General features: G+C 41.0%; 1 protein-coding gene across 1 annotated transcript in view; it reads left to right on the top strand.

Moving 5' to 3' along the window:
- Acmsd (aminocarboxymuconate semialdehyde decarboxylase) overlaps positions 1–12,130 on the top strand; it is a 32,360-nt gene extending 20,230 nt beyond the window's left edge. Inside the window, exons 7-10 of the mRNA XM_087906577.1 lie at positions 999–1,094; positions 2,194–2,366; positions 10,180–10,278; positions 10,639–12,130. Of these exons, the coding sequence (XP_087762703.1) occupies positions 999–1,094; positions 2,194–2,366; positions 10,180–10,278; positions 10,639–10,710 (440 nt within the window). The 3' untranslated portion in view covers positions 10,711–12,130. The remainder of the gene's footprint in view (positions 1–998; positions 1,095–2,193; positions 2,367–10,179; positions 10,279–10,638) is intronic.
- Positions 12,131–15,474: the final 3,344 nt, after the last annotated feature.

Below are 15,474 nucleotides of genomic sequence, written 5' to 3'. Positions count from 1 at the left end.
AAACTTGCCATAGCTACACATTAGTAAGGACTGAAGGAGTCTGAAGGTTAGTGTAGGCTTTGGTATGTGCTAAATGCCTGTTTCCTGAGGTAGAAAGAGAGAAGGGAAGTGGTTCTTCTTGGCAAAGAGGAACTCGGTTTCTGAGCAGTGCTGCTTGTGAACTTGTATCTATCTGCAGGTAATCCTGTGTCCAGCCAGAGCTGAGCCCAGACTCATCTTGAAACATAGTCAGTGGCTGCCTTTTGGGGTTTGGGACCTAACACTTACTATGAGTGTCTCTTCCCCATAATGCATTTCATTTTAATTATATACCTGCCCAGTTATGCATAAGCATAAGGTGATAATAGAGGACTCTCCCTAATAGGCTACTGGAAGAAATAGTTTTGCCTTACTGTATATGTACCCCAAACCCGTTCAGGCCAGATAGGTCCTTTTCGTCTTCCTAGCTGGATATATTGGGAATACACTTGAACAGAAATGAACGAAAGTTGATGGTTACCACAGCTGGGGAACCTAACAACATCACTCAGAGAGGAGAGTGCGTGTAATCTGGTGCAAGTTGGGGGCCTAGGAGTTCTGAGGTTGCCCTGTTTACCATTTGAAGAGGTGTGTACATGTGTTCACACAGAATGTGCAAGCGAAGGGATTGGGCTGCCAAGGGCGTTATTACAAGGGGAGGTGTGCATAACCCCAAACCAAACAGGAATCCCAAGCTAAACTACCTCCAACGTTTGCCTGCCCCATCAGGACCAAAGCCAGGCCCCTTGTCAGTTCCATCTCTTAGACTACTCTCCTTGAAATAGCAAATAGGGGCCTTCAATGATTCTTCTTGACTAAGTAGCACCCTATAAACATTTGGGTCACTTCTGGAGCATAGGGGCCCCATGTTTCACCTCACTGACAATCCCCCAAGTTAGCTGTTGCTCCGCAGTCACTGTCACTAAGATTCTTGCTTAAGTTAACGAGCCCTGAATCACGTAACCCGTCTCCTCTTCTAGGAATGCCATCGGAGACCACCATGGCCATTTGCTCCATGATCATGGGTGGGGTGTTTGAGAAGTTTCCCAAACTCAAAGTGTGTTTTGCACATGGAGGTGAGACCCTATTTGTATCAGCTCAGACTTGTCTAAGAAAATGCCACCGACAGGGTGACTTAGAGCAACATTTTCTCACGGTTCTGGAGGCTAAACATCTGAGACTATAGTGCTGACAGGGTTGGTTTCTGATGAGGGCTTTTCTCCTAGCACACAGATGGCCTCCTTCTCCCTGTATTCTCATGTGCCCCTTCCTCTGTGCATCCATGGGTGAGGAGAGGACAAAGGACAGTACTTGAAGGAGAGAGATGGTTCTGGTCTCTTCTTTTGTGTGTATATTGAGCATGCTTATTTGTGGATGCATGTGCATGTGGATGCATGTGTATGTGGATGCATGTGGAGGACAAGGACAAGGAGGCCAATTTTGGGTATTGATCCTCTGGTGCCACCCACCTTTTTTATTCATTTTTTTTTAAGACAGGGTCTCTCACTAAACCTGGAGCTCACCAATCTGGCTAAACTGATTGGCTAGAAAGCCCATGGATCCTTCTATCTCCATCTCCCCAGAATTAGGATTATAGGTGGGTGTCTGACTTTTTTTTATATATACGTTTGGCATTCAAAGTCAGGTCCTCACACTGTCACGGCGTGGTGGTTCACTTTACCAAGTGAGTTGTTTCCCCATCCATTTTTCATTTATTTATTTGTTTTTTATTACTTATTTATTTGTAGAGGTTCTGAGCATTGACTCTAGAGTCTCACACATGCTGGGTAGGTGCTCCATGTCAAGCTACATCCAAGCTTTATTGTTGTCATGTTGTTACTGTTGTTGATATGTCTCTGTGTGTGTGTGTGTGTGTGTGTGTGTATGCATGTGGTGTATGCCATGTGTGTGCAGGTGCCTTCTGAGACCAGAAGAGGGTGTCGGAGCCACTGGCACTAGTTCCAGGTGGTTGTGAGCCACCCTTCATGAGTGCTGGGTACTGTAGGTCTTCTGTAAGAGCAACAAGAACCTCCTGAGATGTTTCTCTAGCTACTTACACTTATTTTGAGACAATCTCTCACTAAAGTTTCCCAGGTTGGCCTTAAACTCACTCTGTAGCCCAAGCAATTAGTCTTTGGACTTGCGATCCCATCCCCTGCCTCTGCCTCCTTGCAGGTGGTGCTTTCCCCTTCACAGTGGGAAGAATCGCCCATGGATTCAACGTGCGCCCAGATCTCTGTGCCCAGGACAATTCATCTGACCCCAGGAAATACCTTGGCTCCTTCTACACAGACTCCCTGGTTCACGATCCTCGCTCTCTCAAGCTGTTGACAGATGTCATAGGAAAAGTAAGTTGGGGGTCCCTTTTGGATGGTTTGTGGAGATCAGAAGTCTGGACCAGCAACCTTCTACTTGACAAGTTAGACACTTTTGAGGAAAAAGGAAAGTTTGAGTTAGTGAAACATCTGAAATGTGTACTGTTGTTTCTTGGTATCCAAGGGGAATTGATTCCAGGACCCCCCAAAATAGAAGCCCCTCAGATGCCCAATTGTTTTATATTAAGTGGCATAGGCTTTGTATATGACTTTTACACACCCTCCTAAATGCTCTAGATCACTTACAATCATAATACAAGGTAGGTGGTATCTACTTGGTGTTTACTATATTGCTTGGGAGATAATTAAAGGGAAACATCTTCTACATGTTAAAAAAATAAAAGCTATTTTCCAAAGTATGTTCTTCATATTGAGTCATCATGACATATTCATAGATGCACATAATATACTTTGGCCATGTGCAGATGAGTGCAGTTCCACAGTGGCTAGAAGAAGTCAGATCCCAATGAGCTGGAGTTACTTGTGAGCAGCCTGAAATGGGTGCTGGGAACTGAACTACGGACCAGCTCAGCTGGGGACTGGTGGGACAGGAATAGGTGGGTAAGAAATCGGCAAATGACAAACAGACAGAAGACTCAAAGGAATTGCATCTGAGTGCATCTTTACTGGGCATGAGACTCATCCTTTATACAGAAAAGATTGTTTAACAGCATGTTTTGTTTTTTTCTTGTGATGCAGATTATTCTTAGAATCATTATACAAAATACATGAAAATAGATTTTCATCAGACAGATGTCCCCGGTGTGAGTCTGCGGTTGGTCATGCTAGACATGGCTTGGCATTAGTTTCAATATAAATCTTTATCTAGGCTATGAGTTTATGGCATTTTGAGCTAAGGGCAAGTGGTTGTGGTTAATAGCCACACAGTCTACAGTCCTTTTATATTTCTGTAATTTATGCAGAAGAACTAATTTTTTCCTTTTTCTTCTTCATATTTCTAACTCCTTTTTAAAGCTTTCCCAAAACCAATCTCAAGAAGTTATAGGCATTTATCTCTTATAGTAAGGAGGCCGCCTATTGGTTCCCAGCCACTCAGCCCCGAAATAAACACACAGAAACTACATTATTTAAAAACTGCTTGGCCTATTAGCTCTAACTTCTTATCAGCTAGCTCTTACATTTTAATTTAATCCATTTTCAGTAATCTGTGCATCATCATGAGGTCGTGGCCTATCAGCAAAATTTCAGTATGTCTATCTTCGGCAGTGGCTCCATGGCTTCTCTCTGACTCCACCTCTTTTCTCCCAGCATTCAGCCTAGTCCTCCCTGTCCAGCTCTTTCTGCCCTGTTCTGCTATAGGCTCAAAGCAGTCCTTTATTAACCAATGGTATTCACAGCATGCAGAGGGGATCCCACATCAATCTCTCTCTTCTATCCTTATCCCATTTTTGCTGAATATGTTTTAATTGCTTAATGAAGTTTGCCTTTTGTTCTTTATTTGATAAGCACCAGATTAGACTTGGAAACCTTTTCCCCTTGAATGTTAACCCATCTTCCTCCATTAGCATCATATACTCCTATATATGGCAATGGCTCATCAGTAGACTCTAGAAACTTAAACATCCTATCATCCCTTCCAGAAGAAAGCAGACTGTATTCCTTAGAACATGAGCAGGTAATGCCAAAAGCAAGGGCTCCAATGCAGGAAGCACAGCACACACACACCTTCTCTGCAGGCACACTTCCTTGAAGCTTGTGCCACGTCTTACGTGAGCGATCACGCAGACTCCACAGGACGTGGTGTGACACTGATTCAAAACATTGTTCCTTCAACTCACTCACACATTTACTAAAGTAATTTTCAAGTTGATAATAAGCATTGTGTCAATGTTGTATTCCAACTATCTCAAAAGAAGAGTTCTCAAAAGTCCAATTCAAAGAATTATTATTGGCAGAGTCAGCTCATAGGAAAAATAATGGCTAAATAATTATTATTAACTGGATTTATTTCAAAATGGAAGAATCTACGGATGATGGATTTAAAAATTAAAAAAATCTAAGGAATTAAGGATGATAGCCCAGATTTAGACCAGTTTCAAAATCAATAAATTTATAAAATTACTATCAAACTGAAGATGATCAAAAGTTACTGTGTTGGATGAATAAGAATGGTCTCCAATGGTTCATATATTTGAATACTTAGTCACCAGGGAGCAGAAATGTTTGAAAGGATTAGAAGGCTTAGGCGGTGTGGCTCTGTTGGAGGAAGTGTAGGCTTGAGGTTTCAAAAGTCACCAGGCCCAGGCCCAGGCCCAGGCCCAGGCCCAGGCCCAGGTCCAGTCTCTCTCTCTCTCTCTCTCTCTCTCTCTCTCTCTCTCTCTCTCTCTCTCTCTCTCTCTGCCTACAAATTAGTATGTATCTCTCAGTTACTGCTCCAATGCCATGCCTGTTGATTCCCACCATGATAATAATGGACTAAGCCTCTGAAACTATAAGCAAGCTCTCAATTAAATGCTTTCTTTTACAAGGATTGGTTATGGTGTCTCTTCACAGCAATATAACAGCGACTGAGACAGTTACCAATAGAAGGCTTGCATATAGATAATAAGAAAAGTTTAAAACTCAATAGTAGTTACAAGTGGATATATAACCTTCTATAGAAAGAAGTCAAGAGCAAGTCTAAATAATAATTTAAAATTTCCAAACCATGAGTTTGTTGGTCTGTGAAAGCATTCAAAAATAAATAAATTCAAGGGACTGGGGAGATGAGATGACTCAATGGGTAAAGTACTAGCAGGGCACGCTTGGGCACCTGAATTTGATCCCCAGAACCCATATAAGAGCTAGATATATAGCATGAGCCGGTTTACTCCCAATGCCCTGAGAAGCTCAAGGGCCAGCCAACCTGATATATGCTGCAGAAAAAACAACAGAAAGGCCCTGTCTGAAACAAGATGGAAGGCAAGGATTGACGCCTGACACTATCTTCTGAACGAACACACACACACACACACACACACACACACACACACTTAAGAAGGAAACCAAGGAAATATCGAAGTCAGAAGGGTTGAATGGCAGACTTGGAGACTGCTTTTCACTTCTGTGTTAGACTCGTTTGCTTTTTCCATATGAAAACAGGACAGACTGTTTCCTAAAGCATATTTATATCTGAGAATGCCATCATGCTGTGAAGGGAAGAATTCTTAATTAGAAAATTAATGCTTGGATTTCATCTTCATGTTAATGTAGCTGACGAGTGTAGTATAAGCGTGGGACTCTAAAATCATGTTGTATTTTGGAAGTGTAAACAGCTTTAGCAAGAAGAGGAGATGAACCCCTGGTGAATACCAAGCAGAGAGTTAGAACAAGATCAGCTGCTGGCACAGATGTGAGGAGACATAACTTTATGTCTTTAGGGCCTCTACAGCAGGTGTATTTACTTGGCTTCATATACAAATGAATACAGAAATCTATAAATAGACTTAGTAGTCTATCGTGGACTTTGAAACTGTGGCGTGTGTGTGTGTGTGTGTGTGTGTGTGTGTGTGTGTTTGTGTGTGTGTGTGTGTTGGACATCATATCTTCTATTCTATCACTCTGCTTTATTCTCTTAAGACAAGGTTTCTCACTGAATCTAGAGCAAGGCCGGCAGTCAGCAATTCCCAACACTACTCCTATCTCTGCCTCCCACAGCACCAGGATTATGGGCAAATAAATGCAGAAACATATTCAGTTGAGGTGCTGGGGATTTGAACTCAGTTTCTCACGATTGGGTAACAAGCACTCTCTGAACTATCTCCCTAGATACCAATTACACATACATACACGTACATATACACAACACAAGGTCTCACTCTGCAGACTAAATTGGCCTTTAACTCACAGAGATCCACCTGCCACTGCCTCCCCAGTGCTAGGATTAAAGACATGTTCCACCAATGCCCAGGTCAAATTTCTAGTTTATAAATGATCATTTCCTCCAGTGTATACTACCAACTGAAGCATTTTTTTAGGTTTGAAGTTATTTGGGACACATATATATGGTATCATGTGATTTTTGATTTATGTATAAATGGTGTAATGTTTCTGTGAGGTTAAATATGTCTACTCAAGCATATCTCTATGGTGAACATCACAAGTCATTACTGGCTTTTTGAGATATACATTACATTATTATTATTATTATTATTATTATTATTATTATTATTATTATTATGGATGATCATTCCACTGTGGAGCATGCCAGATCTCCTGGGGTTCTTTAGTTGGTGAGTTGGTTGTTGCATCTGGAGATAGGATCCTACTTTGTAGGTTAACTGGAGCTTACTAATAGGACCCAGGCTGACTTCGAACCCTGGTCTGCCTGCCTCTTAAAGCAGAGATTACAGGCAGGCACACATCAGAACTTCTTGTCCCTATTCCACTAATCAGCTTCCCCGCCTCTCTCGTTCCTGTTCTTACAGTGTCTGGTGACTAACACGCTACTCTCGACTTCTATGAGTGCAAGTATTTTATAGACAACATATGAGTCTGCTGGCACTTACCGGTCTGTGATGAGCCTGTTTCACTAATATGATGACCTCTGGTTCCATGACACTGAGAAAACAAAACATTCCATTCTTCCTTGAAATGAAAATATGTGTACACACACACACACACACACACACACACACACACTTCATCAAGGATGTCCTTTCTTCAGCATGGAAACACTGCCTGATTTTGTTCAAGCTCAAGGACTGCAGTTTAGTTCTAGTCTTCCTGGTCTGTTCTGTTTGCCTGGGTTCTTGTTTGTATGAAAACATCGTGTTGTTTGGGTGACTATGGCTTTGCAGTACACTTTAAAAATCAATGTGGTCACTCCTGTTTTGTCTCTTTGGTTCAAGACTATTTAGGATCTTTTGTGGCTCCATAGAAATTATACGATTGTTTTTCTATTTCCATAAAAAAAAGTGTCATTGCTATCCTGCGTGGTGGTGCACACCTTTAATCTCAGCACTCGGAAGGCAGAGACAGGTGGATCTCTGTGAGTTTGAGGCCAGCCTGGTCTACAAAGAGAGTTCTAGGACATCCAGGACTGTTACACAGAAAAGAAAAAAACAACCTGTCTCAAAAACAAACAAAATGTCATTGCTCTTTTGAGAGGGGTTGGACGAAATCTGAATTGATTTGGGTAGTGTGGCTATTTTATCATTATGAATTCTTCTAGCCCATTATCAAAGGGTATCTTTCCACTAATTGTGGCTTCGATTTCTTTCATCAATATAGTTTTCATTACAGAGGTTTCACCTCCTTGTTTAAACGTATTCCCAGGTATATTAGCATTTTGTTATAACTATATAACAAAAGTGGGCTTTCTATCTCAGACAGTTTTGCTGCTGTTATGTAGACATACACTGATTTCTTCAAATTGATAGTGTACCCTGAAACTTTATTGAATTCTTTAACTAATTCTAAAGAGCTGTGGAACTTGTAGGGCTTCCTATACATATGATCATATCTGCAAAGAGAGACAGTTTCCCTTCCTCTTGTCTGGACTGAACTGCCCCTTCCTCCTTCTTTCTGCCTAGGTGCTATGGGTTAGAACTTCTAGGTTCTACCTATAGATGAAAGTGCACAATCTTTGTCTTGTTCCATATCTTTCTTGTTTTGTTTTGTTTTTCAAAACAGGGTTTTTCTGTGTAACTCTGGTTGTCCTGGAACTTGCTCTGTAGACCAGGCTGACCTCAAACTCACAGAGATCCTCCTGTCTCTGCCTCTCGAGCTAGGATTAAAGGTGTGCACTGCCTGCCATATCTTTTTTTTTTAAAAAAAAAAAAACCTTTTCATTTCTTTCTCACTCAATACAATTTGAGCTGTGGATTTGTCACATATGGCTTTCACCATTTTGAGGGAACCTTCATTTAGAGTATTAACATGGCTAGTGGGGGAGATGGTTCAGCAGCAAGAGCACAATTATATACAATTATAAAGAACTGAGTTCAAATCCTAAGTACAAATTAAAAAGCTGGGGCTGTAGAAGACAGATACAGGAAGATGTCCTCCCTCCATAGTGCATTCCTGATTTTGTAAAGTACATTGTAGTTATATAAGAAGCATCTTCTTAACCAGGTGTTGGTACACGTCTTTAATCACAGCCCTCTGAAGGCAAAGGCAGTCTGATCTCTGTCATTTCCTAGGCTAGCCCTGGTCTACAAAGCAAGTTACTTGCTAAACAAGGCCACCTGAAGAAACCCTTTCAAAAAAGAGGAGGAGGAGAAAGAGGAGGAAGGAAGTTAAGATGGTCCCATAGGTAAAGGAACTTGTTTGCCAAGTCTGACAACCTGGGCTTGATCACAACTCACAGGGTCAAAGGAAAGAACTAACTTCCACAATATGTACTCTGATCTCCACATGTCACCCTCTACATACACACACACACACACACACACACACACACACACCACAAATAAATAAATGTTATAAAAGAAGAAGAAAAAAAGGAAAAAGTCCTATTTTTAGGAAATAAATGCCAATTTATTTAGGAATAAAAGGCCATGATGTCTTCAAAATCACCAAGGTTTCATTCATATATATGTCTGTGTTGTGTGTGTGTATGTATGTATGTATGTATGTATATGAAGACATACATAAATATAATTGAATATAATAAAACAAGGTGTCAAAATATAAACAGCTGAACTTGGGTGATGTTATATGGCAGATACTTTCATTTCCTGGCAACTCTTCCATAGCTTTAAAACTCTATCAAATTAAAAATTAAACACCAGATCAATGAATTAGTATAAAGTGGAGTTCAGTGGGGCTGGCAAGTTATCTCAGTGGTGGAAACACCATCTTCTGGTCTCTCCACCAACACTTTTACACATGTAGCACTCCCATACACAGACACACTCACACAAATCAGAGTTCAAGATAAACAGGGCATTGCAATCAGTGAATCAACCACCCGTTAAAGTCAACGAACTCTGAACAGCTTGCTGTGGTTGAAAGGGCTATGGCTCATTTAGAGAGCTCTAGCAGAAAGGGTGCCACACTTCATTTGGGAAAACTCAAGAGAAATTAACAAAGGAATTGTTTACAAAACTATGACAAGTTAGACCACCATTTAGCCCAAAGCTTTTCTTTCCAACTCTATTTTCTTGCAGGGTCACTTGTGATGGATCACTATGAGAAAGGAGGAAAAATTCATTCTATCTGAATATATCCATATGTCTTATCAAGCAAATGTTCATTTCTTATATTCCAGTATTCTGCATTTCAATTATTAAGAAGATGAGCTGGCTGAATGGCTCGTTCAATTAGGTGCTCATCGTGCAAGCATACTGACTTGGGTCTGATTCTGAGCGTCCATACCGAAAAGATGCCAATGTGATGGTACACACTTGTATTCCAAGCACTCCGAAGGCAGAGACAGTGGCCCTAGGGATCACAGGCTAGCCAGATGCGCATATTTAATGGATTCCAGGTCAGTGAGAGACCTGTTTCGAAAACCAAGGAGGACAGCACGGGAAGAATGAGACAACGAAAACTGTATTCTGGCCTCCACGCTGTGCGTGCAGACTCAGAAGCAAGACTGGAAGCAGATTTGCAATCAGTCCTTAGAAGACCTAATAGTGACACCTGCTGGAACAAAAGTAGCAAAATAAAAATAAAAACTGAGCCTTTAAATCTTTAAAATTTAGAGTAATTCTGTTTCTATTAAACTAGGGAAGAATTTGCTGTTTTACCAGACTGGTGTACATGATGAGGAGATTGAGAGAACAGAGGGCTCTGTAAGTGTTCTCACATTTACAAATAAAATTGTGTGTTCTCCTTTTAGGACAAAGTCATCCTTGGAACTGATTACCCATTTCCACTAGGTGAGCAGGAGCCTGGGAAATTGATAGAGTCCATGGGAGAATTCGACGAAGAAACAAAGGTATGTGCCTTGAACCTTGGTCTCCTTCCTGAGCTGAACAGAGAGACCACTATACTTCATTTGCCGACAATTCTGACTCTGTCTTCTGAAACAGCTACTCTATGAAAAACAAGTCTTAACAGCTTTCCAATTTTAGTATATGTGCTGCTGAAGCAAGCACAAAGGTCTTAATATCTTAAAATAAGTCCAGTATAACTAAATGCATAAATCTTCTGTGCATGCAAATGCGCGTGTGTGCGTGTACGCACGCAGACAAATGATTTTTTTAAAAAGTTATCAATAGCTCTAGCTAATAAGTGCTTTATCAAGCCAACCGTGCTTTAATAATAAAACATCCCTCTCCCTTTCTGTTTTATTTAGGATAAACTCACAGCTGGCAATGCCTTGGCTTTTTTGGGTCTTGAGAGAAAACTATTTGAATGTCAAAATTAGCTACGAAAAAACCTTCCAAGAAGCTACATCACTTCTGTCTCTGAACATGAGTCACACACACATCGCTAGAATTTCATTTTGAATTATGTTAACTCCAAAATGGAATATCCTCCTCAGGACAATGCAGGAGGATCAGGAATCCAAGTTCCAGGCCCGTTTGAGCTACTTGAGACTGTCTTTTAAAAAGGGGGGGTGATGAAAAGGGGTAATATTCCCAAATACTCTAACTTATTAAAAACAAGATGTTTCATAAGATTTCTATTCCGAAATGTAATGTACTGAAAAGCAGTACATTGCTACATATGCAAATCAAAACTATTTAATTTGGAGATTAAGAATTAATGTATAATTGATGATCTACATAGAAAATAATCCAATACCAGCCTTATTCTATAAGGCTCAGGTGGATTCTTTATTTTGATCAAAGAAATGGGAATTGTGCCCAAATAATCTGTTTTTTCCTGTTGTAACCCTCTCCGATAGTCTGGTCATTCACTGGGAATGTTTTTGTCTTTATAAACTACACACAGGGTATGCACAAACTCACACGTTCCAAAAGCCAGTTAAGAAAGCAAGGCTCATGGAATAATTGCCGAGTGATCCAACACAAAGCTCAAAAATATTTCAGTAAAATGTGTTGTAGTCTCCCAGAATCCAGCAGATCTTAGAAGATCGGCTGAGTACAGGAGGAAGGATGGACACCTCTTTAAAAACAAAAAGATGGTGGGCTGGACATGGGGGTGTGTGCCTCTAATGTCAGCACTCAGGAGGCAGAGGCAGGCAAGGGATTTCTGCTTGAGGCTAACCTGGTCTTCATAGCAAGCTCCAGGCTAGTTGGCCAAGGATACATAGTGAGACTCTGTCTCAAAAATAAACAAGTAATAAATAAGCAAACAGAAGAGGGAAGATAGAAGAAAAAGCTAAAGGGACAGAGGCTTGGTTTCAGAGAGGATGAAACTTGTTCTAAAGGGAATCTCATCTGTGAGTTTATTTTTACAGAGCAGGAGGTAGAGAGAGGTCTGGGGAGTGAGTGGGTAACACCATGACACCTTGTTCCAGGCCCTACCCTTCCACCCGAGTCACTGCAAAGGAACTTGAGCCTGGGACAGGGTAGCAGACGGCATCTCTCCTTCACAGCAAATAATTTCTCCATGCCACATTCATAACTTGGGACTCATACTTCCTTTTCTTCCTACACAAAACCAGGATCACTATTAATGTGCACCTCGTGGTGACTCTTCAACAGAGAAAGAGGAGATCTAGTTAATACTTGCTGGCTCCCGTTCTGTTATTTTCACCATCTGTGCTTCAATGCTCCCCTCCTTCCTGTTCCTCTTGTTTTCTAGAGTTTTCCCCAACTATCATTCTATTTACTACTCCAATCTGTCTTGAAAGAAAATAAAATTGAACAAAAAAACAATTGAAAGCATATGTTACTGCTTTTCTCCTTCCCCAAATCTTTAGAAGAAATTTCTACTTCTTTTCAACTATTTCATAATTTTTATTAGTTACTTTTGCCTCACTATGACCAAAAAGAACACACACAAACCCAAAAAAAAAAAAAAAAAAAAAAAAAAAACCCTCAAGGGAAGTTTCAGCCCATTGTGGCGGGGAAGCTGGCAGAGAAGAACAGCTCACACCACTGTGGGAAAGCAGCAGGGCTTGCTCCTTTTCCCTTTTCTCAGTCTGGGAACCCACCCACATGGTGTCACCCACATTCAAGGAAGATCACTGTCTCTTAGTACTCTCTGAAAGGGTCTTCACAGACATGCCTAGAAGTGTGCTTTAGTAATCTCAAGATTAACCATCCCAAATCCATCCCTTGTCAATCTGACACTCCAACACATCTTTTCATACCACAAGATTCAATCCCTCCCCCATCTCCCAATGCTCCAAAGTCTAGTCCAGTTTCCCTGAGACAGGGGCAAACACTTAGCTGTGTGCTCTGCTAGTATCAAGTTATATAGTCACAAGTACATATCAAAAACATTTCTATTACCAAAGTAAAAAGAGTCCAGAAAGGAGTGCCCAAAGCAAGACTGAAACCCGGCAGTGCAAATATTAAATCCTGTAGCTCCATGTCAGTACCCAGAGCTCACAGTGCTATACCCAACAGGCTTGGGAAAATCAGCCCCTATGGTCTTGCCATTTGCAAGCCACCTAGCCTCTCTCAGTGTGGCTCCACACTGCCCACTACTTTCCTCAGGACACATCCCATCTTCCTGGCATCACCAACATCCTGGGGTCTCCACTACATCCATCTTAGATTTTACCCTCACAGCTTCATGCACTGCCCTCTAAGGAGCTGCCTTCGGGGACTCTAACAGCGTTATGTGTTGCCTAGCCTCCAAGACTTTCCATCAAAATCTGTGTGGAGGCTTCTATTGTGAGAGCCTGTGCAAGGAAGCTGTGAACTTACTGAGAACTATGGCTGGGGTAGAGTGTAGAACATTCTTCCCACAAGGTGGCCTTTTAGAAAGAATTCTATAAACTATGGTAAATTAATACACTTGGAAGTAAGGACATGAAGGGAATATGCTGGCATGTCCACATTATCTCTGTAGGAAAGGCAATGGCCCAGGAGGAATACTCTTGGCTCTTTTCACATGACCAATGATAAGACATAATGCCAGGTATATTCCCTTGACATACTTGTTTAAGTTAACCATAAACTGTAGATAAAAGTTTCTAGTCCTCCAGTTCCACAGCCCTTCAGTCCCAAATAAACACACAGAGGCTTATGTTAATTATAAACTGTTTGGTCTATTAGCTCAGGTTTATTATTAGCTAGCTCTTATGACTTAAAATTCACCCATAATTCTTGTCTATGTATAGCCAACATGGCTTTGTACCTTTTCTCAGTAAGGCATTCTTATCTTGCTTCCTCTGTGTCTGTCTGGTGACTGACTCTCTGCCTTTCCTCTTCCCAGAATTTTCCTAGTCTGGTCACCCTGCCTGGCTTATTGGCCAATCAGTATTTCATTAAACCAATATGAGTGACAAATCTTTACAGTGTACAAGAGCATTGTTCCATAGCATTTCCCCTTCTTTTCAAAACAAGAACTTTGAATCTAATTTCCTTTGTTTAGCTTTTTTCCTGACCATTATCCATAATAATTTGCAACCAACATGCTAAACAAAGACAGATATTGATAATCCATTTTTTTGGGAATGTGAGAGTAGTTTTCCAAGCTACTTCCTGTTAGCTGGGGGCACTGGTGATCCTTCCTATGGGAACCAAAAATATTTAGGATTATGGTCAAAGTCTGACTGGAATAATCTGTGAGGCTTGATCATCTCAGCTAGAAGCCTTGAAACTATTCTGAATGCAGAACTCAGAAGAAACTGCAACAGAGATGCTCTGAAACATTGGATCATCTGGGTCATCCAATCCCACCGAAGATTTTTCAGAGGGTCTACCTCAATCAAACCTTATTTTTTTAAATCAAGAATGAATTCACAGCCTCTCATTTCCTGTAGAAACAAAAGCAAAACCTCTTCTCCAAAGTAAAATATCTTTTGACTTAAATTTTAAAGACAAGGCATTTTCTAAATATATAGGTTAGATTAATCCAGGAGCATTTATAATCAAATGTCTTTTAGCAGCTGTTGCTCCTTCCTCAGAAGTCAAACAACTCAAAGACAACACAATAACATACAGTACCCAGACTCTGTGTATTTTCCATCTTTACATGAGTTTGTCTTTTTTTTTTTCATTCTATTCCTTTTATTTTTAACTTTTGGGTTTTTTGATTCAGGGTTTCTCTGTGTATCTTTGGTTATCCTAGGTCTCACTCTGTAGACCAGGCTGGCATTAAACTCACGGAGACCCTCCTGCCTCTACCTCCCAAGTGCTGGGATTAAAGGCATGCACCACCATGCCCAACTACTCTCTTTCTTTTTTTTAAGGACTTTCTCTATCCATTTTCTTTTCTCTTCCAAACCTATGTATATTTTTAAGCATGCTGTAAACCATTTAGAGGATATATACCTATATATAATCTTTTTCTAAGGAATGAGTCTTTAATCTGCTAAACAGCATAGCTAGGATTAAAGCTGCAGCTTTGACAGCTGGCTCTGCCCTGTTCATTAGCTTTCTGAGAGTTTAGCTTCATGGCGGAGGTAAGGTACAGGTGGGAGATAAATTTATTGCTACATATCTGTCGAGTTTCTAGATCCATGCCACTACCAAGAAGCATGTTGCTGACTGTCCATCAACACCATTTAAGTGTTTAGTTGCAGGGCCTCTTAAAAGAGCTACAAGGTTTTTGCTGCAAATGCTGAGTCAGGAAGCCTCTCATAAAGGAGTTGTGCCTCTCTTGCCTCCAGCAAACAGAGCCAACCTGAGAAAATGTTGCTACCAAGAAGCCAGTTTGACTCTGTTCGCATCTAGAATCCCTTCCCAAGCTCTCTCGGGTTTTATGTGGTTGTAGTTGCCAAATGTCGAGTGCCATTTTTAGAGAGGAGTTTCTGTCCCGCCCAGTCCCATAGCCCTTTGGTCTCAAAAAACATGTAGAAGGTTATATTAATTATAAATTGTTTGACCTATTAGCTCAAGCTTATTATTAACTGAGTGACTCAGACCCCAGAAAATCCCTGATCCACAGCCCCCACACAGACCCCAAACAGCTAGGCTCCAAGCCCTGACCAAGAAAAAGAAACACAACCTGAAAACGTGGCCAGAGCCAGAGGAAGAGACATTTTGTCCCCAAACCTAGAGCCAGAGAAAAGCCCTGGAACCCTGAAACTGGGACCAAAAGAACA

The sequence above is a fragment of the Myodes glareolus genome, chromosome 5 (assembly GCF_982192425.1).
Source record: "Myodes glareolus chromosome 5, mMyoGla1.1, whole genome shotgun sequence".
Classification (NCBI taxonomy): Eukaryota; Metazoa; Chordata; class Mammalia; order Rodentia; family Cricetidae; genus Myodes; species Myodes glareolus.
Note: the sequence above shows the minus strand (reverse complement) of the source record. Positions and strands in the feature narration are given on the sequence as shown.